The sequence below is a fragment of the Heptranchias perlo genome, chromosome 6 (assembly GCF_035084215.1).
Source record: "Heptranchias perlo isolate sHepPer1 chromosome 6, sHepPer1.hap1, whole genome shotgun sequence".
Lineage (NCBI taxonomy): Eukaryota > Metazoa > Chordata > Chondrichthyes > Hexanchiformes > Hexanchidae > Heptranchias > Heptranchias perlo.
In genome coordinates, this window is record NC_090330.1 from 40,009,296 (window position 1) to 40,035,701 (window position 26,406).

Consider the following 26,406-nt stretch of genomic DNA (forward strand, 5'->3'; position numbering starts at 1 on the left):
TGGCCCTAAAATTACACTGTTGGGTAGTAGCAGATAAACAATGCATTTGCTTGAAATTCTTCTTCACTATTTTATCATCTATAATTTAGTTGAAAATTCAGAGAAATTGCAAAATGTAATTACCTATCATATTGTCCAGTAAATCTGATCCCCAATCTCCTCGGATGACTGATATTAAAATGTTGTCAAATGCAGTTAGGTTTTTGGATCCCACTATGCGGTCACGGAATAATCGATGTGCCTCATAAGCAACAACTTCGAGAACATGGTCCACTGATTGTTGTGATTCACCTATAAACATTTATTAAACAATTTTAAGTTTGAAGTGTTAATGAAACACATTTGTAAAATATTTACACTCTATGGTAATTACTAACAGAAATATAACAAGATGCATACCATAGTCATAATATCGGAATGGAAAAAAGTAGACACTTACAGGTCTATGTCAGGGAAATATATTAAATAAACAAAATTACGGACAACTAACAAAAGCAAAAGCAATAAACAATAAATCAGAGAATTAAATGTAATGAGTCAATTAATCTATACAAATATAATAATTCTGGTCTGGTCTGTGGCAGTCCCTCAAGGTTGAGGATGACTTGCTTCCATTCCGGTAGAGGAAGATGCCTGTGTGTGGATTCTTTTAAAGTGGAGTGGTCGTTGCACACCAACCACCACACGGTCCCAGCGGAGCGAGGTCTTGGCCCAATGGCAGGGAAATCCGAGATGATTGGAGACCAGGCTCTGCTGTAGGATGGGGACTTCTTCAGTACTGCACTGGGAGTATCAGCCAATTTTTTTTTGTGCTTAAGTCCCTGGAATGGGGCTCGAACCCATGACCTTCTGACTCAGAGGCAAGAGTGAGTCCCACTGAGCCACGGCTGAGGGGTGGCGGGGAGAATATAATAATTACTCAGGTCACGTAATCCATAGATTAGCAAATTCAAACATCGTCAAATGAAGTTTATCAAAAGAAAGAAATGCTGCAGTGAGTTTTTTTTTTAATCATCTCAGGATTTATTGCCGATCTCTAGTTGCCCTAAGAAGGTAACAGTGGACCTTCTTTGTAACAACTGTTTTGTATAACCGTGTGGCTTGCTAGACCACCTCAGAGGGCATTAAGGGTCACCCACATTGTGTGAACTAGTGTCACATGTAGGCCAGGCCAGATAGGTGACAGATTCCCTTCCCTAAAAGGATGTTTGTGAACCAGTTGGGTTTTTGAAAGAATCCAGCAGCTTTCATGGTCATTTTTTCTGGTACTAGCTACAGATCCACTGAAATATATTTCACAATTTCCCATGGTGAGATTTGAACTCTGATCCAGTGCCATAAACATACACCATAATAAGTGACAAAAATATAAAAATCATTAGAGATAAAGACCTAATAAGAAAGGACAAAGTTATCAGTGGAACAAAATGGGTATTTCATTTTTTCCCTACTATTATTTTGTAATGCTCCCTAATCTATAAAAAGCTCCACAACTGATGCAATTTCAGCATCAAGTATAGATCTGGGAAAGATTTCCTTTCTACAGAACTTTCATATTTTACCAAATCTCAAAAATAGCAATACACTTAATAAATTCAAAATGAGGGTAGGCTACAAAATTCCAAAAGACATTTAGCAATACTTCTGCAGATTTCTTATGGCATTGCTCACAGCGAGTGAGAGGTTATACTATGAGGGAGTGGTGCAATAGCTACTGAAAGCAGTTGGGAAAAAGTTTGTGAGCAAGGTGCTCAAGAGACAGTGAAGCACATACTTTTAATATTGGTTCCTGGAAAGTTCAACATTTTTTTGTGATGAACACTTTGTATGTACAACAAAAATATGCGAGATGGAAGATACAAAGATTTAGATACAGATGTAGACATATAGTATATATTAGTTATTAAAATCAATGAATAGGTCATAACATTCCATTTCAAAATGCAATGAAAACTCTATACCAAAATCCATTTTGAAAGTGTCAACATTTATCTGCAGTATTATGCCTGTAGGTGGTACTGTGATTGGTATTTAAGTGTTAAAAGACCTGTCATGGTAATATTACCTCCAAACTCAGCACTGCTACTATTTTTGTCCAGTCAGCATGTGCATAAGCATGTAGTTGCATTACAAAGCCACTAGGTGGCAGTGCAGGAACATGCTTACCCTTAGTGCAGTCTCAACGCAAGGACGAAAGGTAAATAAATGTTCATAGTATCATAGTAGGTACAGCACAGGAGGAGGCCACATTCGGCCCATCGTGCCTGTGCCGGCTCTTTGAAAGAGCTATCCAATTAGTCCCATTCCCCTGCTCTTACCCCATAGCCCTGTAAATGTTTTCCCTTCAAGTATTTATCTAATTCCATTTTGAAAGTTACTACTGAATCTGCTTTCAGGCAGTACATTCCAGATCATAACAACTCGCTGCGTAAAATAATTTTTCCTCATGTCGCCTCTGGCTCCTTTACCGATCACCTTAAACCTGTGTCTTCTGGTTACCGACCCTTCTGCTACTGGAAACAGTTTCTCCTTATTTACACTATCAAAACCGTTCAGCTTGAGACCGATTTTGAACACCTCTATCAAATCTCCCCCTAACCTTCTCTGTTCTAAGGAGAAAAACCCAGCTTCTCCACATAACTGAAGTCTCTCATCCCTGGTACCATTCTAGTAAATCTCTTCTGCACCCTCTCTAAGGCCATGACATCCTTTCTGAAATGTGGTGCCCAGAATTGAACACAATAACCAGTGTTTTATAAAGGTTTTGCATAACGTCCTTGTTTTTGTACTCTATGCCACTATTAATAAAGCCCAGAATCCTATATGTTTTTTTAAAAACTTCTCAACTTGTCCTGCCACCTTCAAATATTTGACTATGTGGACCCCCAGGTCTCTCTGTTCCTGCACCCCCTTTAAAATTGTACCATTTAGTTTATATTGCCTCTCCTTATTCTTCCTACTAAAATACATCACTTCACACTTCTCTGCATTAAATTTCATCTGCCATGTGTCTGCCCATTTCATCAGCCTGTCTATGTCCTCCTGAAGTCTGTTACTATCTTCCATATTGTTTACTCCATTTCCGAGTTTCATGTCATTTGCAAACTTTGAAATTATACCCTCTATACCCAGCTCATTAATATATATCAAAAAGAGCTGTGGTCCTAATACTGACCCCTGGGGAACACCACTGTATACTTCCCTCCAGTCTGAAAAACAACCATTCACCACTACTCTCTGCTTTCTGTCCCTTAGCCAATTTTGTATCCACACTGCCACTTTCCCTTTAATCCCATGGGCTTTAATTTTGCTAACAAGTCTATTATGTGGTAATTTATCAAATGCCTTTTAAAAGTCCATATACACAATATCAACCGTACTACCCTCATCAACCCTCTCTGTTACTTCATCAAAGAACTCAATCAAATTAGTCAAACACGATTTTCCTTTAACAAATCTGTGCCGACTTTCATTTATTAGCCCATACTTTTCCATGTGCCAATTAATTTTGTTAACTGAATTGTAACACTAGTTTACAGTAATGCAACTGAAATTTCAAAGTTTTTATTAAAACTCCTTTCCTCTTTGCAGCATGATTTGTATAGCCACCTTTCTCTCAATGCGGCCTCTCGAAACATCACTGATTCTGCCAGTGAGCAGTGATACCATTTCCTGGCTATATACTCTTCCTCAGACTCCCATACTGGCCCTCTATTTCGAGTTTCCTCCAAGCCCCTTACCATTGCAGTTTAAGCCAAAGTCTCCACACTAAAGCAATCAGGACCACTGCTCACTAGTCATGTCCCTATTTGTTATTGTTTAGGACTCAAGATTTCATAACATGGCCGTTTCCCCACTTGTTGCTCTTTAGGGCTCATAAATTCTGCACTGGGCATGCGCCTCCCCTCCCGCCCACCAACCCCTTCCAATAGCAACATGCAGCTCTGCAACCCTCAGTCCCCAGTTGATTTCAATTACCTGCCCCAACCCCGCTGAGACCACTTACTAGCCTCCTGTTCTCTACCTCCAGGCGAGAAATCTACATCAAATGATTCATGTCCCATAGTCAGGTTCAGATTTCAAACTGAAATAAACCCAGTATTCCTTGTTGTGATTTGCTACTCCCCACATCCCCGCTTTCTATCTACCATAAAATAATGAGAAACATTGAAGCTTTGAGAACCATGGCTCCCCTACAGCACTCCTACCCACTCTATCCATCCCTCTCCTCTGTCTTCTTCCCTGTATTCCTCCTCTTCCTTTCTCTCCCCACCCCAGCCAAATTTTCCTCCCCACATATGCCTATTTCCTCACCCACCATGGTCCATTTATCCCCCCTGTCCTCTAACGCTGCTTGGCCTACACCTGAATATATTCTTCTCGTATACGATACCACAAGAGATTGACTAATACCTTATTAAATATCTTGCACAGGGTATAAGAACATTGATATGTTTTTACATTGTTCTAATACAAACAAAGACAAAACATCTAATGTAGACAGAATTGGTTTAAACTGTGTGCTCATAAATTCTATCTTTTGAACACAATGACGCTGATAACATTGGAGAAGATGAATTTCAGGGCCACTGAAGACTTTGTACTCTGTAAGGATAGGCACCTATAGATTATTAAATAAATAAGCTAGTTGGCATTAATGATATAATATGGAGCTAAAAAGGATGTTAGGTTAAAACACATAGGCTTTTAAAAAACAGGCTTTTTATCGCAGCAGGGCGAGTGTAAAGGGAACTTACTGTAGCATAAATAAGGGAATAGGTTCTTTTACTTTAGAGATTTTAAAAGATAGGACGTCAAAGGCTTGTACAACAAAGGCAATGATTCGGGAAGAGCAAAGATAGGAAGCAAAGGTACAATGTAACACCAATCTGTTCAATGTTCTAAGTGTCATAAAACACCCAGTAAAGTTGAATCCAGCAAGAACTATAAGACAGATATGAAGCAAAGCCATTTCGGAACTTTGACTACCTTCACAGCGTGGTAGCGTGAACAGACTCGAATAAGCAATGTTCACGATTCCCGCTAAATTCTTTATATGTAAGTTTTAGACGCAGGGCTGCGTAAACTACTCTGTATGAAGTCTTAAAATGAATGTTTTGAAACAATAATAAATTAAGTTAATTGTTGGACATATTACTAATTCTAGCTTTTGGAATTTGTATTAAAAAAAGATAAGGAAGGAATTATCCTAACACAGGGCACACACGTTCTCTCCACAAATCTTACTGTTGTCATGACTTTTGGCCACATTTTTATATCATGTTTTCCCACTGTAAATTTGTAGGTCAACATTTCCCAATCAATCAATTTCGCTACGTCAACTTACACCATCATAGTTTGTTATGAACCAATCAAATCGCTCAAAATGCTTTTTCAAACAATTTTCATCTGTCATTATTTTCCTCAGTAACTGAAATTTCTAATGTCCAAAATAAGATTTGAAACAAAATCAATTTTTTAAAAAAAAACATATTTCACAATAACATAATTAAATTATTTTTGTGTCTTTTAATAACATCATTAAACTTTGCACTTGATGGCTTCAGCCTTTCCCAAAAGCCTGGACTTGGAACTGATATTTTCACCCAGAGTGGTGAATCTGTGAAGTGGAGTCTAAACATGTACAATTTCCCAGGATGAATCAGTAACATTTAAGCTAGCTAAATGATAAAATGCTTCTTTCAGTCATAGGAACATAGGAACAGTAGGCCATTCAGCCCCTCGTGCCTGCTCCGCCATTTGATAAGATCATGGCTGATCTCCATATACTCGCCTTTGGCCCATATCCCTTAATACCTTTGGTTGCCAAAAAGCTATCTATCTCAGATTTAAATATAGCAATTGAGCTAGTATCAATTGCCATTTGCAGAAGAGAGTTCCAAACTTCTATCACCCTTTGTGTGTAGAAATGTTTTCTAATCTCGCTCCTGAATGGTCTGGCTCTAATTTTTAGACTGTGCCCCCTACTCCTAGAATCCCCAACCAGCGGAAATAGTTTCTCTCTATCCACCCTATCGGTTCCTCTTAATATCTTATAAAATTCCCTAACAATTTTTTTTTTCAAAATTATCTAGTCACTTGATTATCATGGGTTTTGTTGATGGTTATTAAATGTGAGTATTCTAATTACTGACGCCTATGATGCAGAGAGAGAGGAACACAGCAACAAAAAAGAAACATAGCAAGGGAGACATACAGAGACAAAGACAGAGATATAGGAACTGAGTGTGTTTCCTCATCCTAATTTGAGTTCTTTTAAAAAATACATTTAACTTTAAAAGCAAACAGAATGTCTGCAGTTATCCTTGATTGTTGCCTGTGTTTTGTTGATAGATAGAAATATAAACATTCTAATCTCACCTGAGGTACAGACAGCGAAAGAGAGAAAGGAAAAAATAAGACATGAATTTTAGTTAATGAGAATCTTACCTCCCTCAAGGTCATATCGAAACAATCCAAGTACCCACTGAGTAAGAATGCAAGGAGTAAAGAGGTAGTGACTATTGTCATCCACTGTAAACTTTGTTCGAACCTATAATGAACAGGAATCTGTTTATTAACCAAATAGAACAAGTAAGAAAACCATTGGAATGTAACAACCCAAGTTTTTAAAGGTCTTTACCATCATGCTGAGGAACCAAAGGAGGAGAGTGACTGTGTTAACAGTAGCTAACAGTCTTTATCAGAACAAGTGCATCCATTTGGCAGTAGCCAAGATGATGGTCAACTACAAAACTACCAGATTATTTCCTTATAGCTCATTTACATCAGGAATAATGACAGTGTGCATAGCTTAAAACCCAGTGCTGTATAAGGTGATCAGAACTCTGAAACAGTCAGAGAGCATGACATACATTAACACAACTAAACTGCAGAAATGTCCTCCTAATGGAGATTTATTTTCAAATACAGTGGGAAAGTAGTGAAAATTTATGTGCAAAACTTCAACAAGGACTAGAAAGTCTAAATCAACTATTCAGCCAATTATGAAGTAATTCCACAAAGAAAAATAAAGGCAAATGGTAGAAGTTTGAAGAACTGGCAAATAATAAATGAATTGCAGCTAAAATCCAGGACGTGGCCTTATATATAATGCAGGACTGAAGGGAATTGTGTGGCTTCAAAGTCTACTGTGAGGGGGAGGGAGGAACCTTAAGTATACTGCATTCATTATTTCCCCCATTTCGACACAGCCATTCACTTATAATGTAGATGTAAAATAAGCAAGAATTTTACATCTACATTAAAATCTAATTTCTAAATTTATGTAAACTTTACACAGATGACAGAAAAATTACATTAAAAAAGGCTGAAGCAAATATTGTGTAATGCAGTTTTAGGGTGCATTTACATTACACTTTAGTGTTAGTCCAAAGTGGTTTCCATTTTGCTCCAATAGTAAATTGGTGTTGTGTAAATCTGGAATTAAGGCCCAACTTGACTCCAGATTTAAACTATGACTGTAGCAAAACTGCTTCACACAAAAATTACAGCTGTAGTGCAAAAACACCCTTAAGATGTCATCATTCCTTTAGAATTGTGATTAGAATATTCACAGTGCACAAAGAAGTATGTTGTTTAACTGAGTAGTTATTGCACACAGTGTAAGAATTGCACTCAGTACTATGCTAAAGTTTCTGTATCAAAATTATTTTCTTTTTAAGTAAGTTACAAATGGAAAGAAAAGTCCAATCTGATGCATTTTGATTGGCCGTCCTATAACTAGCACAGTTTACAGGGTTTTTTGCAAGCAATATGAAACACTGGCCAAGATTTTCCTCCTTAGCAATTAAGCAGAAGTGCAGTGGGGCAGGAATTCCACTCACCAATAGTTGTGTCGATAACCCCAGAGAATTTCCTGGGATTGGCCTAATTCATAGGATCTTGATGAGGTTTCTGCCTGCACCTGGGAGCCAGGGGGGCCCAGCCTTCCACCCAATACCACCACCATCATCACCACCCTCCCCCCTCAAACGTTATACCAGGAAACCAGGGCAATTCAAAAGGAAAATCCTCCATATATTATGAAAACAACCAAATAAAGTTTAGTATTAAGTGTGTCAGAAAGGTCAACTCAAATGGAAAATACCTGTTCATAAACTTGTACCATGGAACCAGCCAGCTGGTGTATTCGTGGAAGACATGTCCATGTAGGATGGTTCTTTAGATTCCTATGCAGCACAGGCTGTAAATATGCACTGTAGATTGCCTGCAGTTGCTCTCTATCAGGATAGCTAAAATCACAAATAAATAACTGACATTTCCTGAACTCAATTACAAGAGACATGGGGGGCTACACCATTTTGTTTCACTTTCTATATAACGCTTTAGGGTCGATCTTAACCCCCTCCTACCCGGCAAGAACAGTGTGGGCAGGGAATCCGTCGTGTCTGTGGCGGCCCTGCAGCATTCCTGCCCCCACATCATTTTAACTTACCCATTTGTGGCTGCGTGTCAGGCACCCGTCCCAGGCAAACTGAGTCTGAATTAAAAGGTCATAGTCGTGCTCCAATGACGTCATACCCGCCTCCATTGCATTTTAACTTGAATTAGCCTCAGACCCGCCAGTAAAACCTAGCAGGATTGCTGTCTCAGAGCTCCTGAGGCAGTATAAAAGGGGGCTCTCAACTGCAACACACTGCATCACTTTAACATTTTGCTGTCTGGAATGCGAGTAGTGTTTCCAGCTTCCAAATCGTGACATTTGCAGTCTCACAGCCACTTAGTCAGGTTTTTCTACTTCTTATGGGAGCCAATTTTTGCTTCTTTCTTCTGGATGGAGCAAGACTTGGAAGAAAAAGAGGAGCAGCAGCTACTTTTCTAGCCACCACCTAGGTCTCTCAGAATATATCAGCTGAGGAGGGCTGGGCATAGGAGGGCATACCCAGCACATAGGGCCTACAGGCCAAGACTCATCTTCCTAGACCTAACTGAGCAGTGCAGGAGGAGGCTACGCTTCTCTAGGCAGGCTGTCACAGACTTCCGCAACAGGACCTGCTGATGGACCAGGGCAGGGGGTGGGGGTGCGGATATGCCATGTCATTGACCCTCAAAATTACCACAGCTTTGAATTTTTACTGGAACTTTTCAGGCTGCTACAGGTGATAGCAGCTGATCAAAACCCTATTTGCCAGGACCGAGCAATCAATCAGTTTCCCCACTGACCACAGAGCTTGTGGCTCTGTAGCAGTGGCTGGCTTCACTCGTGTGCAGGGCGTGATTGACAATACACACGTAGCCATTAGGGCTTCAGAACACGTCAACAACATTCGTCAACAGAAATGGGTACCACTCCATCAATGTACACCTCGTAGCCAATCACAGGAGAATCATCATGCAGGCCTGCAACATCATGTAGGACTGTGCAAGGTACCGACGGAGCTGCCGCAGCACTTTTATTCTCAGACACTCTACCATTCTCCCACTATTTGACCCTGGGAGTCGCGTGAGAGGGTGGCAGCTGGGGGACAAGGGATATCCCCTGCAGACCTGGCTGACACCACCTGCACAACATCACCATGCCTGAGCAGCACAGACACAATCCATATAGAGCACACAATAGGACTGTTCAAGCAGAAGTTCAGATGTCCGGACCGCTCTGGGGAGGGCTCCCTGCAATATACCCCAGATAGAGTGTCATGCATTGTCATGGTCTGCTGCATTTTGTATAACCTTGCATTGCAGAGAGACCTGCATTTGGAGGAGGAAGAGCAGCAACATCAGTCGACATCTGACAAGGATGACTTGAAGGAAGGAGAGAAAATGCATGGAAAGCAGGGCCATATCAGCGCCTTGCAGCAAGACCTGGACAACATCCAGGCTTGGGCTCATAAGTGGCAAGTAACATTTGCACCAGATAAGTGCCAGGCAATGACCATCTCCAACAAGAGAGAGTCTAACCACCTCCCCTTGACATTCAACGACATTACCATCGCCGAATCCCCCACCATCAACATCCTGGGGGTCACCATTGACCAGAAACTTAACTGGACCAGCCACATAAATACTGTGGCTACAAGAGCAGGTCAGAGGCTGGGTATTCTGCGGCGAGTGACTCACCTCCTGACTCCACATAGCCTTTCCACCATCTACAAGGCACAAGTCAGGAGTGTGATGGAATATTCTCCACTTGCTTGGATGAGTGCAGCTCCAACAACACTCGAGAAGCTTGACACCATCCAAGATAAAGCAGCCCGCTTGATTGGCACCCCATCCACCACCCGAAACATTCACTCCCTTCACCACAGGCGCACAGTGGCTGCAGTGTGTACCGTCCACAGGATGCACTGCAGCAACTCGCCAAGGCTTCTTCGACAGCACCTCCCAAACCAGCGACCTCTACCACCTAGAAGGACAAGAGCAGCAGGCACATGGGAACAACACCACCTGCATGTTCCCCTCCAAGTCACACACCATCCCGACTTGGAAATATATCGCCGTTCCTTCATTGTCGCTGGGTCAAAATCCTGGAACTCCCTTCCTAACAGCACTGTGGGAGAACCGTCACCACACGGACTGCAGCGGTTCAAGAAGGCGGCTCACCACCACCTTCTCGAGGGCAATTAGGGATGGGCAATAAATGCTGGCCTCGCCAGCGACGCCCACATCCCGTGAACGAATAAAAAAAATGAAGGATCAGCTCATAGCTCAGAGATTCTGCTGAGCTTCTCATACCCTGCCCGGAGAACTTACAAAAGCCCCTCTGCATAGCAGTCCGAGTTATATTTCTCACTCCCTTCATCCTGCATTGAAGAACATTAAAACCAGACAACTTCTAGATCAATGACATTCTGACCAACGGACTCAGAACCTGCTATTAAACCAATCTGCATGCCAAAGGCTCAAATGTAATAGAGGTGATTCATTTAATGCCAACTGATTTCTCTTTATGTTGTCGTAATAATAACATTTAGCTTTTGCCTGCTAAGTAAGGAAATATAAGTCAATTTAGATGCAGTGACCACCGATCTGTTGAATGAAGACTGACCTTAAAGCAATGGTCAGTTTTGTAAATCTAATTAAAAGACATGCTTTATATCTTGCTGAGGACATTAATCAGTTGATAACAAGTTAGTTCTGCAGAAGAAAACATCTGCAAATACATCATCCTTTTTAGAAACAGCAGATTGGTCAGATTTATAATTAGAAGTTTCACTTGGTAGAATACAACAAGAATGAAACTACCAATGAGATAACAAAGTTGGGGAGTTCTACAGGAAAATGGAAAATAATTAGTTAAAACTAAAGTCATTGATAAGGGACAAGTTCATTAAAATTCTCCATGAATGGAGTTGTATTATGTAATGCAGAAACGTGTGGATTGTGTAGAAGGGGTAAGAGAAAAGTATAAAAAGTGGGTGTTGGAACAGATATATAGGATTGGTAAAGGCCTAAGATACTAAGCTCACATTTGAATCCTCAGATTAAACTCACAAGGTTTGGTCGTATGTACTGCCTTTTAAGTGTATTTTTAATTACTGGATACTTAATAAATCTGTGACATCTGACATTCAATGTTGCGAACCCTATTGATTTGAGGAGTCAATTATAAGAAAGAACATACACCTATCCCCAAACTCTAATACACTCTTAACATGAACTGGAAAGATGACCTGTGGCCTTCAAATTTAATTCCCTCCAAGATCACCTAAACTTGTATCACTAATCTGCCATCAAGAAGGGTGCAAAGTATCCTGCAGAAGATTAATTGATGGCCTTAAATGGTAAGTAGTCAGGCATAAGTACACATTTACACACTTTTTAAACTTTCTGAGGCACTGAAAATAAGCATCCCTCCCCTCTCCTCTCAGTACTATTCCTGCTTGGGGGATGAAATGCTGCTGTGAGCAGAAATTCTTCTGATAATTTCTTTAATCTCAATTATCGCATGATTTACTACCACAGCAACATTTCATCCCTGGGAGTAATAGGAGGAGAGCATGAGCGAGAGAGAGAAAGAGAGAAAATGAAAGCACAAGAGAGTGAGCGAGCACGAGAGCGAGCAAGAGATGAATGGTACCATCTTGGACTGTGGGATGGGGAGGTGAAAGGTGTTATCATAAACTGAGGAAAGAGAAAGTGAAAGGTGTCAGCATGAATTGAGGGAGAAGGCTTTCAACATGAACTGGGGGTGGATGTTTGAGGAAAAGAATGCCTCTGTGAATTGTGGGAAGGGGAGAATGGTTACAGAGAGCGGAGTGCCTTTGTGATGGGGAAGATCATACGCTGAAGTAGTCTTTGGGGGCGCAATGATCGGATAGAGCTGTTAAATATGGATAAACCTAAATGTTGCATATAGGTTTCATATAATGTGTGGCATATAATGTATATAATTAACCAGAATGCTTCATTTTACTGTAAAAATTCAAAAGCCTCCAGAGAAGCAGGTCACCGGACCACCCTAGAAACACGTGCACCAACACGTGCGGGAGGCGCCGCAAAATTTGCTGCTCACACTTACAACCCACAGCAAAATGTAACTCTTCAATAATGGCAACTGCAATTAGTAGTAGTAAATGTTTCTATCCTACTTGAGGGTTCAATGTGTGCATCTATTTATTAAAAATCTTACATCTGCATGCACTTCCTGTATCAACTGTCCTATTATAAATTCCCATGTCCATATTTATAATGAAAATTGTCTACATAGATTTGTCACACTGTAATGTCAACCTCCCACCAATGGTGCCATAGTAGTGCCTCAGATAGGCACCTCCCAGCTCCTTCATCTGTATTGCAGAGAAAATTCTATATTGCAATCATCTCTACTTCCCAGTTTCCCAAATTCCATAAGTTTTGTCAAAGTATTATATTAAAATAGGACAGAATGCATGACTAAAAAATGGGAACTGAATTACTGCTGCACACCCTAGCCCAATTATCCCCTACCCTTTAACCTCCGTCTGTCTGAAGACGATATTTGATCTCGACTCTTTGTATTCAATACTACAGGAGATCAACGAGAACATCTATAGTAACTTTATATTGCATCCTATCCCATACCAAGTTCCACTCACCCAATACCACTGTCCTTGCTGACTTACATTGGCTCCCAGTCCCCAACGCTACAAATTTAAGGTTCACATCCTCGTATTTACTTCAAGTCATCGCCTTGCCCCCTCCCTATCTCTGTAACCTCCTCCAACCCTTTAACCCCCTCCAACACTCTGTGCCTCGTACTCTGGCCTCTTGTGCATCCCTCTCCCTTTGCCCCACCTCCAGTGGCTATGTCTTAAGCCGCTTAGGGCTCATGTTCTGAAATTCCCTCCCTAAACCATTCCATCTCCCTTAAGACACTCCTTAAAAACCCATCTCTTTGACCAAGTTTTTCATCACCCATCCTAATATCTCATTCTTGGCTTGGTCTCCATTTTACCTTGCATCCCCGTGAAGCACCTCGATATATGTTTTTCTTTTATGTTAAAAGCACTATATAAATGCCATTCATTGTTGTTTAGAGTGAAAGATTATTATTTGCATTTAAGGAAAGATTATATAAATAATTTTACGTTTTTATGTGAGTGTTTAAATTGGGAATAGGTTTGGCTGAATAAAAGATTAAATGATAAGAAAAAAAGGTTGGATATTTTGCTAAATGTAAATTTTACCAGACTAAGAACCTAAAACTACAAATTAGTGGATGATTGCAGACTGCGTGAGGGAAATGAACCATCTGTTGAGCATTTGATTTTCTCTCAAACACACAACAAATAATATGTGTTGCGAGAAGAATATGTGAAGTAAATGCATTGCACATGAAGCATCTTGGATGAAATTAAAGTTGATGACCACAGGTCAGCCTTCCAGCTAGTAAAAGAATTTGGAAGCAGACCACCAAAATGATGTCATACTACCTACCAGGTGTGTGTATTTGCCTTGCAGCACTGCATAATGTCAAAGAGATGTGCTGCTAGTAAAACAGTTTGAACTGTTCTAGGCTGTTCTAGTAACAACACAGACATCCCAAGCACAAGAGCTTGATTTATTTTCTGCCCATGGGTAAGGCACTAGTTACAGATGTATACCGAAATAAAAGAAAGCTGGCAAGTACCTCAGATATAAATATTAAAATATCAAAAGTAAGCAGCTTTGAAGATACATTTACATGAATAAAAATGTTGTACTTTTTCTTTTTAAATCACATTTATTGGTACACTAACTGGAAAGGTTCAGAAACAGGCGCTCTCATGCTAGGGCCAGAGGATATTTATATTTATGTATCTGGGGCAAAGTTAAGCAGATCAAAGTTAAGCCAATGGCTGGGGAGTCCAGAACCAGGGGTCACAGCCTCAGGATACGGGGTATGCCATTTAGAACCGAGATGAGGAGAAATTTCTTCACTCAGAGGGTGGTGAACCTGTGGAATTCTCTACCACAGAAGGCAGTGGAGGCCAAGTCATTAGATATATTCAAGAAGGAGATAGATATATTTCTTAATGCTAAAGGGATCAAGGGATATGAGGAAAAAGCAGGAACAGGGTACTGAGTTAGACGATCAGCCATGATCATTTCGAATGGCGGAGCAGACTCGAAGGGCCGGATGGCCTACTCTTGCTCCTATTTTCTATGTTTCTATCACAATGTCAGAATAATGTTTCACATAAGATATATAGATAAATAGAACTTGCATTTGTGAAAAAAATATTTCACATTCTGATCAATCCGAACTGGAGAATTAAAAACAGCTAACTAGATAAAAAAATTTCTGCTGCATTTTTAATACCCACAATAACATTTATAACTAAAGATAACTTCCCATTCACAACCAAACATTTGTAATCGAGGAATAGAGGAAACCTATATATTGATGCATCTAAGTGGTTCTACCACTTCAGTCAAACATAATTCCACTGTAATCTTTTCAGTATAGTTTATTTTCAAATATGTTAAACATTGTCATCTCCATATAGAATGCTACAAAGATCACACTCATTAAAATCAAGATAGGTTTATTGAAAGAACTGTCTCAGTCACTGAAAATTGTGTGGAGTTTCTTTCATTCCTTGCAAAGAAATATAAAGCCATTGAGGGCATGTATTAGTATTCTCTGTTGCAAATTTTTAAAGCATTTTTAGATTGAATAAAACAATTTAATAACATTCCTCACTTCCCAGTTTACCAAGCCATTCTTCTGCCCCCTCTCCCTAAGTTCATATTTGAATTTTTTTCCCTCTCAGTTCACACTGGTGCTTTTCCACCTCCCATTCATAATGGTACTTTTCTTCATCTCCCCTGCACCGACCTGGTCTTCTCCGATTTGTCTCTTACTGTTTCCCAAATCCTAACTAATGGTGCTGCTGTTTGGGGTGGGTGGTTTGTGGGGGTGGGGTGGGGGGTTTGGAGGAAAGAAGACAACTGCTGCTGCATACTGTGGGCGGGAATGCCTTATCTCCCAAAACTATCACATGATCAGGAATTCCTGCCCACATCGTACGGCAAGACTATCTCCCTGAGCAGCATCGCTAAGGCATGAGTCGAGGGCGGAACAGAACAATTCTAGCTGTGAACCACGATTTTCAGACATCACAATAAAAATAAAGTCGCAATTTTTCAGCAGCCCTGGTTATGTATTGGAGAGACCCAATGTGACACATTCAATTTGGATAAAGCTTAGGCTATTCAAAACTTACGCGACGTTAATTATTCACCTCCTCACCCTCCTTGCCTTTTAACAAGTATTCCTTCTGTTAAAAATCTTCATGCTAAGCAGGAAAAAGATCTAGGCAGTAATTTGAACCTAGCCCGCCCAGTGGGAAACTAATGCAATCAGAACCACCACCCATTTTACACCCCACCTGACTTTAATTTTCATTTATGTCAAACGGGCAACCGATCTGATCGCATCAGTTGCCTGCAGGGCGGGATAGGATCAAATTATCCCCTGAAATATTGTTGCATACAAAGAAACCATCATCCCAGTGCTTGGAAGTAAGTATAGATTAAAATAAGGCATTGGGCTGGATTAATAGAAGGATAGATTATCAATCAAAACAGGTTATATCAATGCTTTTGTTTTTATTCATTCATGGGATGTGCGCATCGCTGGCAAGGCCAGCATTTATTGTCCATCCCTAATTGCCCTTGAGAAGGTGATGGTGAGCCGCCTTCTTGAACCGCTGCAGTCCACGTGGTGAAGGATCTCCCACAATGCTGTTAGGTAGGGAGTTCCAGGATTTTGACTCAGCGACGATGAAGGAACGGCCATAAATTTCCAAGTCAGGATGGTATGTGACTTGGAGGGGAACGTGCAGGTGGTGGTGTTCCCATGCGCCTGCTGCCCTTGTCTTTCTAGATGGTAGAGGTCACGTGTTTGGGAGGTGCTGTCGAAGAAGCCTTGGTGAGTTGCTGCAGTGCATCCTGTGGATGGTACACACTTCAGCCACTGTGCGCCGGTGGTGAAGGGAGTGAATGTTTAGGGTGGTGGATGGGGTGCCAATCAAGCGGGCTGCTTTGTCCTGGATGGTGTCGAGCTTCTCGAGTGTTGTTGGAGCTGCACTCATCCAGGCAAGTGGAGAGTATTCCATCACACTCCTGACTTGTGCCTTGTAGATGGTGGAAAGGCTTTGGGGAGTCAGGAGGTGAGTCACTCGCCGCAGAATACTCAGCCTCTGACCTGCTCTTGTAGCCACAGTATTTATGTGGCTGGTCCAGTTAAGTTTCTGGTCAATGGTGACCCCCAGGATGTTGATGGTGGGGGATTCGGCGATTGAATGTCAAGGGGAGGTGGTTAGACTCTCTCTTGTTGGAAATGATCATTGCCTGGCACTTGTCTGGTGCGAATATTACTTGCCACTTATCAGCCCGAGCCTGGATGTTGTCTAGGTCTTGCTGCATGCAGGCACGGACTGCTTCATTATTCGAGGGGTAGCGAATGGAACTGAACACTGTGCAATCATCAGCGAACATCCCCACTTCTGACCTTATGATGGAGGGAAGGTCATTGATGAAGCAGCTGAAAAGGGTTGGGCCTAGGACGCTGCCCTGAGGAACTCCTACAGCGACGTCCTGGGGCTGAGATGATTGGCCTCCAACAACCACTACCATCTTCTTTTGCGCCAGGTACGACTCCAGCCACTGGAGAGTTTTCCCCAATTCCCATTGACTTCAATTTTACTAGGACTCCTTGATGCCACACTCGGTCAAATGCTGCCTTGATGTCAAGGGCAGTCACTTTCACCTCACCTCTGGAATTCAGCTCTTTTGTCCATGTTTGGACCAAGGCTGTAATGAGGTCTGGCGCCGAGTGGTCTTGGCGGAACCCAAACTGGGCATCGGTGAGCAGGTCATTGGTGATTAAGTGCCGCTTGATAGCATTGTCGACAACACCTTCCATCACTTTGCTGATGATTGAGAGTAGACTGATGGGGCGGTAATTGGCCGGATTGGATTTGTCCTGCTTCTTGTGGACAGGACTTACCTGGGCAATTTTCTATTTTGTTGAGTAGATGCCAGTGTTGTAGCTGTACTGGAACAGCTTGACTAGAGGCGCGGCTAGTTCTGAAGCACAAGTCTTCAGCACCACAGCCGGGATGTTGTCGGGGCCCATAGCCTTTGCTGTATCCAGTGCATTCAGCCGTTTCTTGATATCACGTGGAGTGAATCGAATTGGCTGAAGACTGGCTTCTGTGATGGTAGGGATCTCAGGAGGAGGCCGAGATGGATCATCCACTCGGCACTTCTGGCTGAAGATGGTTGCAAGCGCTTCAGCCTTGTCTTTTGCACTCACGTGTGTGTGAAAGAAGAAAAACTTGCATTTATACAGCACTTTTCATGTCCTTAAAATGTCCCAAAGCACTTCACAGCCACTGAAGTATTTTTGAAGTGAGTCGCTTAAGTAGGCAACAAGAAACCAATTCATGTAAAGCAAGATCCCCCAACAGCAAATGAGATGAATAACCAGTTAATCTATTTTCAGTAGTGTGTTTGAGGGATAAGTGTTGGGATATGTCAGACGCCCACCCAGAGTAGTATGTGCAGTTATAGTCATCTAATCATAAAAAGGCTATCATTATCTTTGAGAAGGTACAGAGACACACAACCAAGTATCAGGAATCTAAATTATGAGGAAAGGCCAAGGATGTTGTGATTGCTCTCAAGATTATCAAGGGGACTGCTGAAAATCAATCCAGGCAAGGTATTCACCATGGGGAAAAAAAAGATTGAATACCAACGGAACAGAAGTTAGTAATTCATAAGTGAAGACTAAGAGGAGAAATCAGAAGGAACTCTTTATTTAAAAAACACAAGGTAATAGGCTTGTGTTATCAGGGAATATCTTTGATGGGTTTCAACAAGAAACTGGATGTGTTGCCAGAGAGAGAAGAGACTGAGGGATTTGTTGAGAAGCAAGTTGTTGAGATCAATCAAAAAGATATGGGCTTGTCCTGTTACTAAGAATTATGTCCTAAAACTTGTCTGTTACCCAGGAATACATGCCGTTAAAAATATGCTAACAACCAAAAGAAACAGTGTGCTCCACAGAACTAGATATGCAGAACACTTATGTTGATCTGTGGGGCTGAAAAACAACTGAAAATGAGCAAGACTGTTCAAAGACAGATTGTCGAATACGAAGTGCCCTGATAGAGCATTGTGCTTAAATTGATGGCAAAGTGGAAGTTAGCAACATGGCTAACAAGTTATCTCAAACATGGTTATTGAAGAATGCAGTAATCTGAGGAGTCAAAAATGTTGAAAATAATAATAGCATAGTAAAGAAAGAAGCAATGAAACAGCACTCATAGTAATGAAAAATCATACATATCCTTATATTTTTCTGCCTCCACCGCTCTCTGGGGAACTCCCTTCCCCAGAGAGCAAGGGAGGCAGGGTCATTGAATATTTTTAAGGCTGAGTTAGATATATTCCTGATTAACAAGGGAGTCAAAGGTTATAGTAGGTAGACGGGAAAGTAGGGTTGAGGTCGCAATTAGATCAGCCATGATCTTATCGAAGGGCAGAGCAGGCTCGAGGGGCCGAATGGCCTACTCCTGCTCTTAATTTGTATGTACGTATATATGTTCGTATGAAGCTTGCAAAATTCACTTTTTTATTTTTTCCTTTACTAGAAATCTATTAATTTAACATAAATATGTAACTTTGACTTAATGAAAAATAGATGCAATATATTTACATTACTGGAAGAATAAATGGCCATTATAGTACTCACTTTATTGTACAGATCCTGACAATGGATGTAAATCTTGTCGTTAGGGTATGTCGTCCCATAGCACCACCTACTGACATTGAAGCCACGATCTGAATATTTTCTAATCCAACCCATTCCAAATTCTCATCATAAAATCCATGGTAAGTCAACGCCTTTGGAATTTTTTTTAAAAAACACAAAGGGGTTATAAATATATGCAGCATTTGCACCTGGTTCGCAGCTACAAATAAGCTAATTAAGTAAGATCACCCTAACCAGTAATATAGATATATGCTGATTAAAAATAATAGATATAAATTTAAGCATAAGTACTGAATTTTAGATATACTTTTAAATTTCTGAAGACTTGAATAGTCTTGTGCTTCCAAATAAAACCAGAGGTCTGCCAGCACAACATGGTAGAATATAGATGCATTTTTTAAAAAATTTGTTCATGGGATGTGGGCGTCGCTGGCAAGGCCGGCATTTATAGCCCATCCCTAATTGCCCTTGAGAAGGCGGTGGTGAGCCGCCTTCTTGAATCGCTGCAGTCCATGTGGTGAAGGTTCTCCCACAGTGCTGTTAGGTAGGGAGTTCCAGGATTTTGACCCAGCGATAATGAAGGAACGGCGATATATTTCCAAGTCAGGATGGTGTGTGACTTGGAGGGGAACGTGCAGTGGTGTTGTTCCCATGTGCCTGCTGCCCTTGTCCTTCTAGGTGGTAGAGGCCATGGGTTTGGGAGGTGCTGTCAAAGAAGCCTTGGCGAGTTGCTGCAGTGCATCCTGTGGATGGTACACACTGCAGCCATGGTGCGCCAGAGGTGAAGGGAGTGAATGTTTAGGGTGGTGGATGGGGTGCCAATCAAGTGGGCTGCTTTGTCCTGATGGTGTCGAGCTTCTTGAGTCTTGTTGGAGCTGCACTCATCCAGGTAAGTTGAGAGTATTCCATCACACTCCTGACTTGTGCCTTATAGATGGTGGAAAGGCTTTGGGGGGTCAGGAGATGAGTCACTCGCCACAGAATACCCAGCCTCTGACCTGCTCTTGTAGCCACAGTATTTATATGGCTGGTCCAGTTAAGTTTATGGTCAACGGTGACCCCCAGGATGTTGATGGTGGGGGATTTGGCGATGGTAATGCTGTTGAATGTCAAGGGGAGGTGGTTAAACTCTCTCTTGTTGGAGATGGTCATTGTCTGGCACTTGTCTGGCTCGAGTGTTACTTGCCACTTATCAGCCCAAGCCTGGATGTTGTCCAGGTCTTGCTGCATGCGAGCACGGACTGCTTCATTATCTGAGGGGTTGCGAATAGAACTGAACACTGTGCAATCATCAGCGATCATCCCCATTTCTGACCTTATGATGGAGGGAAGGTCATTTATGAAGCAGCTGAAGATGGGTTAGGCCTAGGACACTGCCCTGAGGAACTCCTGCAGCAATGTCCTGGGGCTGAGATGATTGGCCTCCAACAACCACGACCATCTTCCTTTGTGCCAGGTATGACACCAGCCACTGGAGAGTTTTCCCCCTGATACCCATTGACTTCAATTTTACTAGGACTCCTTGGTGCCACACTCGGTCAAATGCTGCCTTGATGTCAAGGGCAGTCACTCTCACCTCACCTCTGGAATTCAGCTCTTTTGTCCATGTTTGGACCAAGGCTGTAATGAGGTCTGGAGCCGAGTGGTTCTGGCGGAACCCAAACTGAGCATTGGTGAGCAAGTTATTGGTGAGTAAGTGCATGTCTTGCACTTCCCCAAATGACAGGTTTCCAAATGAAGCCAAGTCATGAGATGGGACACAGAATGGAGGAAAGTTGATTCCTTACTAGGGAGAAGTAAAAATTATAAATTAAGTATACTCAGTCTGCATTTATGTACCTCATTACCTATCTAACTGACTGATTACAACATCGAAAGAAACAGGTCGTCAGTTTGCCCTCTGGTAGATAACAGTATATGGCGTATGGAAGACGTTTAAAGAGGGGGGACAAAGAAAATGAGAAACGGTGACAATGGCAATAAAACTACTTCAAAAAAATACTTTATCCAAAAGAAATCTACAAATTAAGACACCCACAGTTGCTCAGTACGTTTCATGCACTTCTTACACAGTTCTGGTAGGGTATTATTTCAAAGAAAGCTACCATCAGTTTATTTATGCCCTTAAATGCAGTGGAAGCTAATATGCCAAAATGTTTAAACAATATACTGCAGAGCTGGGCAAAATAAAACACAAAAACAACTAAAGTAAAAATTATATATATATAAATAAATAAATAAATAAAATAAATCTAATAGAGTCCTAACCTGCTGTAGAAAAGCAATAAAGCTGTTGGTTCCCCATTTGTCTGGTTTGGGTAGGTTGATATCTTTCAAATATAATACCAGATGTTCACAGTCCCTGGGTCTGTGTACACGACCAGTGTTAGAACTTATAACCATGCACGTCTGGCTCAACTTTTGCAGAATATGCCGAGGCGAGGTCTGTGCACTGCAGTGAACTGTTGCAATCTGAGTGGATCTGAGCTGAGAGAAAGCATAACGAAGAAGCATCCTGAAAATAAAAATGAACTGTCAAAATGGAAGGTGTTCTACATAGATTAACACTTTCCTGATAGGAACAATTTTAACTTTCTAGGTTTTTCCTCAAAACAGTCAAACAACAAATCTAGTAATAAAAGCAACAGATAGACATTGGGGGGGGGGGGGGAAGGGAATTTTATTTTTGCACTTCCTAATATGAACTTATCCCATTTAAGTCACCAAAATCAAAATTTTATACAGTAAATTCCTCAAAGTAATTTTTCTCTTGCTATTGAAAAAGTGACATAAGGAGGAGTTGGTAGCTACTGCATTTTACTCCAAGATGGCACGGACACGATGAGCCGAATGGCCTCCTTCTGTGCCGTAACTTTCTATGATTCTATGATCCAAACTTGCGAGACAGTTTTTCAGTAAAATCACTCTTACTTTTTGGAATGCCTGCATAAAAAACATTTATAAGACACCTTTAGGTGTAGCAGTCCTTATTTTTCAAATTATTAATCCTCTACATGCAGTTAGTTAGATACCTGACCCAATCTGAAAATCATAGGAACATCTGTCCTTTAGAACAGACTTTTGGCCAGCAGCATATAACCTTGCATGCTATCATAGCACCTCCCAGATGGACATCTTCAAGTCTTCTGAACAGAAGAGGTCAAGCTTCATAAGGTTTAGCAATGAGACATCAAGGTCTGATTTTCCTTATGGAATAGGTATTACCCAGCTAACTTGTTTTTCAAAAGAAAAAATATTCTTTACTATCCAAAAAATACAAAAAGCAGAAACACAAAAATACAATTTTCACTCAAATAGGTTTGGAATTGTCATGTTATGATGCTTGTAAGTGAAAGTATGTTTAACTGGAAAAAAAGTAAATTGTGGTAAGATAAGAAAGGATCTTGCGTCAAATGGAATTGTAATCAGCAATTGGAAATATTTGAAGAGATGGAAAAGGTACAAATCAAGTATATTCCAGTAGGCAAAAAAGGAGCACAAAGGCTAGAGATCAGGTCAAATTTAAAACTTGTTTAAAAAGCACTTAGCACTCCTAGGGCAGATAATAAAAAGAAAGCCAGGGCAAATATAAAGTAGGAGAAAAGCGACCAAAAGGGAGCTTTGAAAGGCTAAGAGGGATTACGACAGAAAACTAACAAAAGAACATTAAGGACAATAAAAAGGTTTTTTATGGGTACATCAGTAGCAAGAGATAGTCAAGGTAGGGAGAAGCTCATAAGGATTGAAGGAGGCAAGCTTGTAGTGGGGTGTGACGGAATGGCAGAGGTAAGTTTTCACAGAGGAGATGGATATTTGGATTATAGAACCAGTAGATGCAGTTCATTATGGAAAAGTGTCAAGTAAGACATTTTGGAAGCAATAATAGCACAGTATCTATTGAAGGCGCAAAAATGGTAGGTGGGTGGAAACAGTTGGGCAGGAGGGCGAAATGTCGCTGAATAGCACAGTAAGAGTCTAAAATACAGATGCTAAAATTTCTCTCACTGCTATTTTAATGCAAGTGTTAATCCATTTTTATAAATGCCTGGTTAACGGAGAGAAGAATTTCTGACAAGCATGGTTATCATTCATACTTTAGATTCCTAAAGCATAATTTGATGGCCCAGAAGTCAGACTATAAATCTTCTTTTCCCCCATCTACTCACAGTCCCAGAATGAGCACCCTGCCAAAACCATTTGCAGAATGTGTCCTTGGTGCAATACAAATCTTCTCCAAGGGATACAGACCTCTGTTCTTCTTCCCAAAATGTACAACTTCACATCTATGCTGAACTGCACTTGCCAAATAATCGCACACTCTCCTAGTCTGTCTATGTAAAATCAACAAATGGGATGCTGGGCATCTTAAAAGAATGAAGCAAGAGATACCAAAAAAAAATCACAACAGAACTGCCCGGCAAGATACACAGGGTGGCTCAATGAAAGAGTAGATTACAGTTTCAAATTTGAAGCCTAGCTTACAGCAATTATAAATGTGGCAACAGAGCAAGAACACACTATATTCAGCTGCACATAGAGATACTGTATGACTGCATGTTTAGGTAGCTAAAAGCAGCCCATTCTTTTAGTGGATGTAGACATCACATACTAACATGTCCAAGAAAACAACTATGCAGGGGAAAAAAAAGCATTTGAAAAGAAACCTCTAGTACCAGGGAATAACTAGCATCGTGGTCCACACAGAAGGCCATTGTGTTTCTTGAAGATTTAGCTAAAGCTTTAAAGAAGTTGAAGCATTATTTTCCAAAGCATGTTCTTTGCCAGTATAAATTATACGAACAGCTTGAATTTCATGAGAAAATTAGCAACCACAAAGGGAAACATTTACACTTGTCAAACAGTTTCAGGGCAACAGTCCACAATATGCTATTAATGAATTTCAGAGAATTAGAACAGCACCAAGCTAAGTTAGGTCATTAATTATCCAAGTCAATTTCTTGAAAATACACATCTTACAATTGGAATCTAAGTCAGTTACAAACAACCAAAATAGGGAGATGAAAAACAAAGTCAGTATTAGCAGTGACCAGCAAGGTTTCACGTTTGTGAATTCCAGTGGCTCCTGCCCCATCAGCGACATTTCGCCCTCCTGCCCAACTGTTTCCACCCACCTACCATTTTTGCGCCTTCAATAGATACATTTAAAAAAAGACAAAATATTTTCACAGAGGTTTGCAACAAAAATAAAATAAGAGAAGACCCCAGCACACAATATTTTTAAAAATCCTAGGCTTCCAACAGGGAGCCGCACTCAAAGGGTGGCTCGGAAATTGGGCTACAACACTGTTGCAAAGATTCTCTGACTGGCGCTTTCTCTGAGACTGCGGGATCAATGAATTTACCATTGTATTTCCAATTAAAACTATCAATCAGCCAGCCAGTGAAAATTTTATAATGCCAGCAGGACCAGTGAAAAGTTGACCAGAAAGCAACCTTACTGATGCATAGCATTGATATTTAAAAATAAAAACATGTGTTTTCTTTTCCTTTTGGATGCTTTGAGATGGTAAATAAGTAAAAGAAAGAAAAGATTAGCAACGATGGAGAACTAGACAAAGCAAGAGCAGAAAGTTTTTTGGTGATATGTGTCTTGTGAAGCAACTCCACAGAATAAACTTAGCAGTTCCATGAACCAGATGTTACCAGTTTACAAAGCTGAGTTCACATTATGGTTTCAGAGCTCCAAAGTACTAGATTTGGTTACAAAATATTTTAGTCAATCTTCCAAAGTAACTGATTTCAGTCTTGAATCATTTACAAAGATGAACAACTTACTCCACATTTAGAACAATTATGAGTGCATGAGGATATAGTACGGTGGAACAAGCATGCATAAACTTTATTTTCAACAATTTCATGGATAAAACTATGCACCTTCTTGATCTGTTGGTGAATTTTTGCATTCATCAAGGTAAGGATGGCAGTGCTGAAAATGGAAAACTTTCCCACTTTTTGCATCAAGCATCAGCACCGTCAGGTACAATGCTAAGGAGAGATCCTTCTACTCTGCATTAACAATATGCTTTAATCGAATCACAGAAGAGTTCACCCTGCTGCACTATGTTTATCTTCAAACCATCAAAAAATTAACATGCAGTTAAAATATATGATTTCTCACTACAAAATCTTACCCTTTTCCACATCCTTCGGGTCCTACAAGTATAAATGGCTGTTTGTTGTTAGCGTTTAACCAGGGTTTAAAATAATCTAGGCCTCTTTGCATGTCAGGAGTTCGGATGACAGGAAGTTTTTGAGGATTACTGAAATCATCAGCAACCAGATTCTCTGGTTTCTCCATCTGATATGCCATGAGTCGCCCACTCTGTTCGTCATAATATGTGTCGAGACACTGCCGTGGATCTGGTGGTGATTCTCTTGCCCAGTTTAAAACCTGAGTTAAAATTAAAATTATGTTTTTTGAACTCGTTAGAACACTTGTATAAAAAGTTAGCAACTTTGCTTCAGTTTTCATTTAAGATACGAATATCATAGCATAAATGGATTATATTAACTATGAATCACTTGGTTGCTCCTATGAAGAAAAGCATTAAACAAGGAATTAATTGGATTAGTGGCTGATCCAAAGATATTTTTAAGAGAGTTTTCATAACTTTAACCATACCTCTTTCTCCTGCCACTTCACAATTTCTATGTCAAAAGGGCAACAACATGGTTGAGGATATGTAATTGGAAAAATCTTCTTTAATACTTGAATATTGCAGTGCTGAAGAGGAAGAATGTCCTTGTGTAGAAAGGACAGAATCTATTTGGTTAGAGTTAAGAAACAATAAAGATGCCATTACACTACTGGGTGTCTTCTATAGGCCACCAATTAGTGGGAAGGATAGAGGAGCAAATTTGCAGAGAAATTACAGAGAGGTGCAAAAGCCATTGAGTAGTGCTACCGGGGGACTTCAGCTATCCCAATAATAGTAATTATACAAGGGGCAAAGAGGGGGAGGAGTTTCTGAAGTGTGTTCAGGAGAACTTTCTTGACCAGTACGTTTCCAGCCCAATGGAGGAAGGAGGCGTTGCTGGATTTGGTTCTGGGGAATGAGGCGGGCCAAGTGGAGCAAGTGTCAGTGGGGGAATATTTAGGGAACATCGATCATAGTATCATAAGGTTTAGAATAGCTATGGAAAAGGACATGGACCATTCTAAAGTAAAAATACTC

General features: G+C 40.7%; 1 protein-coding gene across 4 annotated transcripts in view; it reads right to left on the bottom strand.

Annotated features, from left to right (window-relative positions):
- dync2h1 (dynein cytoplasmic 2 heavy chain 1) overlaps positions 1–26,406 on the bottom strand; it is a 656,363-nt gene that overhangs the window by 496,213 nt on the left and 133,744 nt on the right. For all 4 annotated transcript variants that reach the window (XM_067986146.1, XM_067986147.1, XM_067986148.1 and 1 more), the window contains exons 43-48: positions 25,363–25,622; positions 21,479–21,725; positions 19,190–19,341; positions 8,111–8,255; positions 6,451–6,553; positions 124–291 (exon numbers count right to left, since the gene is read on the bottom strand). In XM_067986146.1, the coding sequence (XP_067842247.1) occupies positions 124–291; positions 6,451–6,553; positions 8,111–8,255; positions 19,190–19,341; positions 21,479–21,725; positions 25,363–25,622 (1,075 nt within the window). The remainder of the gene's footprint in view (positions 1–123; positions 292–6,450; positions 6,554–8,110; positions 8,256–19,189; positions 19,342–21,478; positions 21,726–25,362; positions 25,623–26,406) is intronic.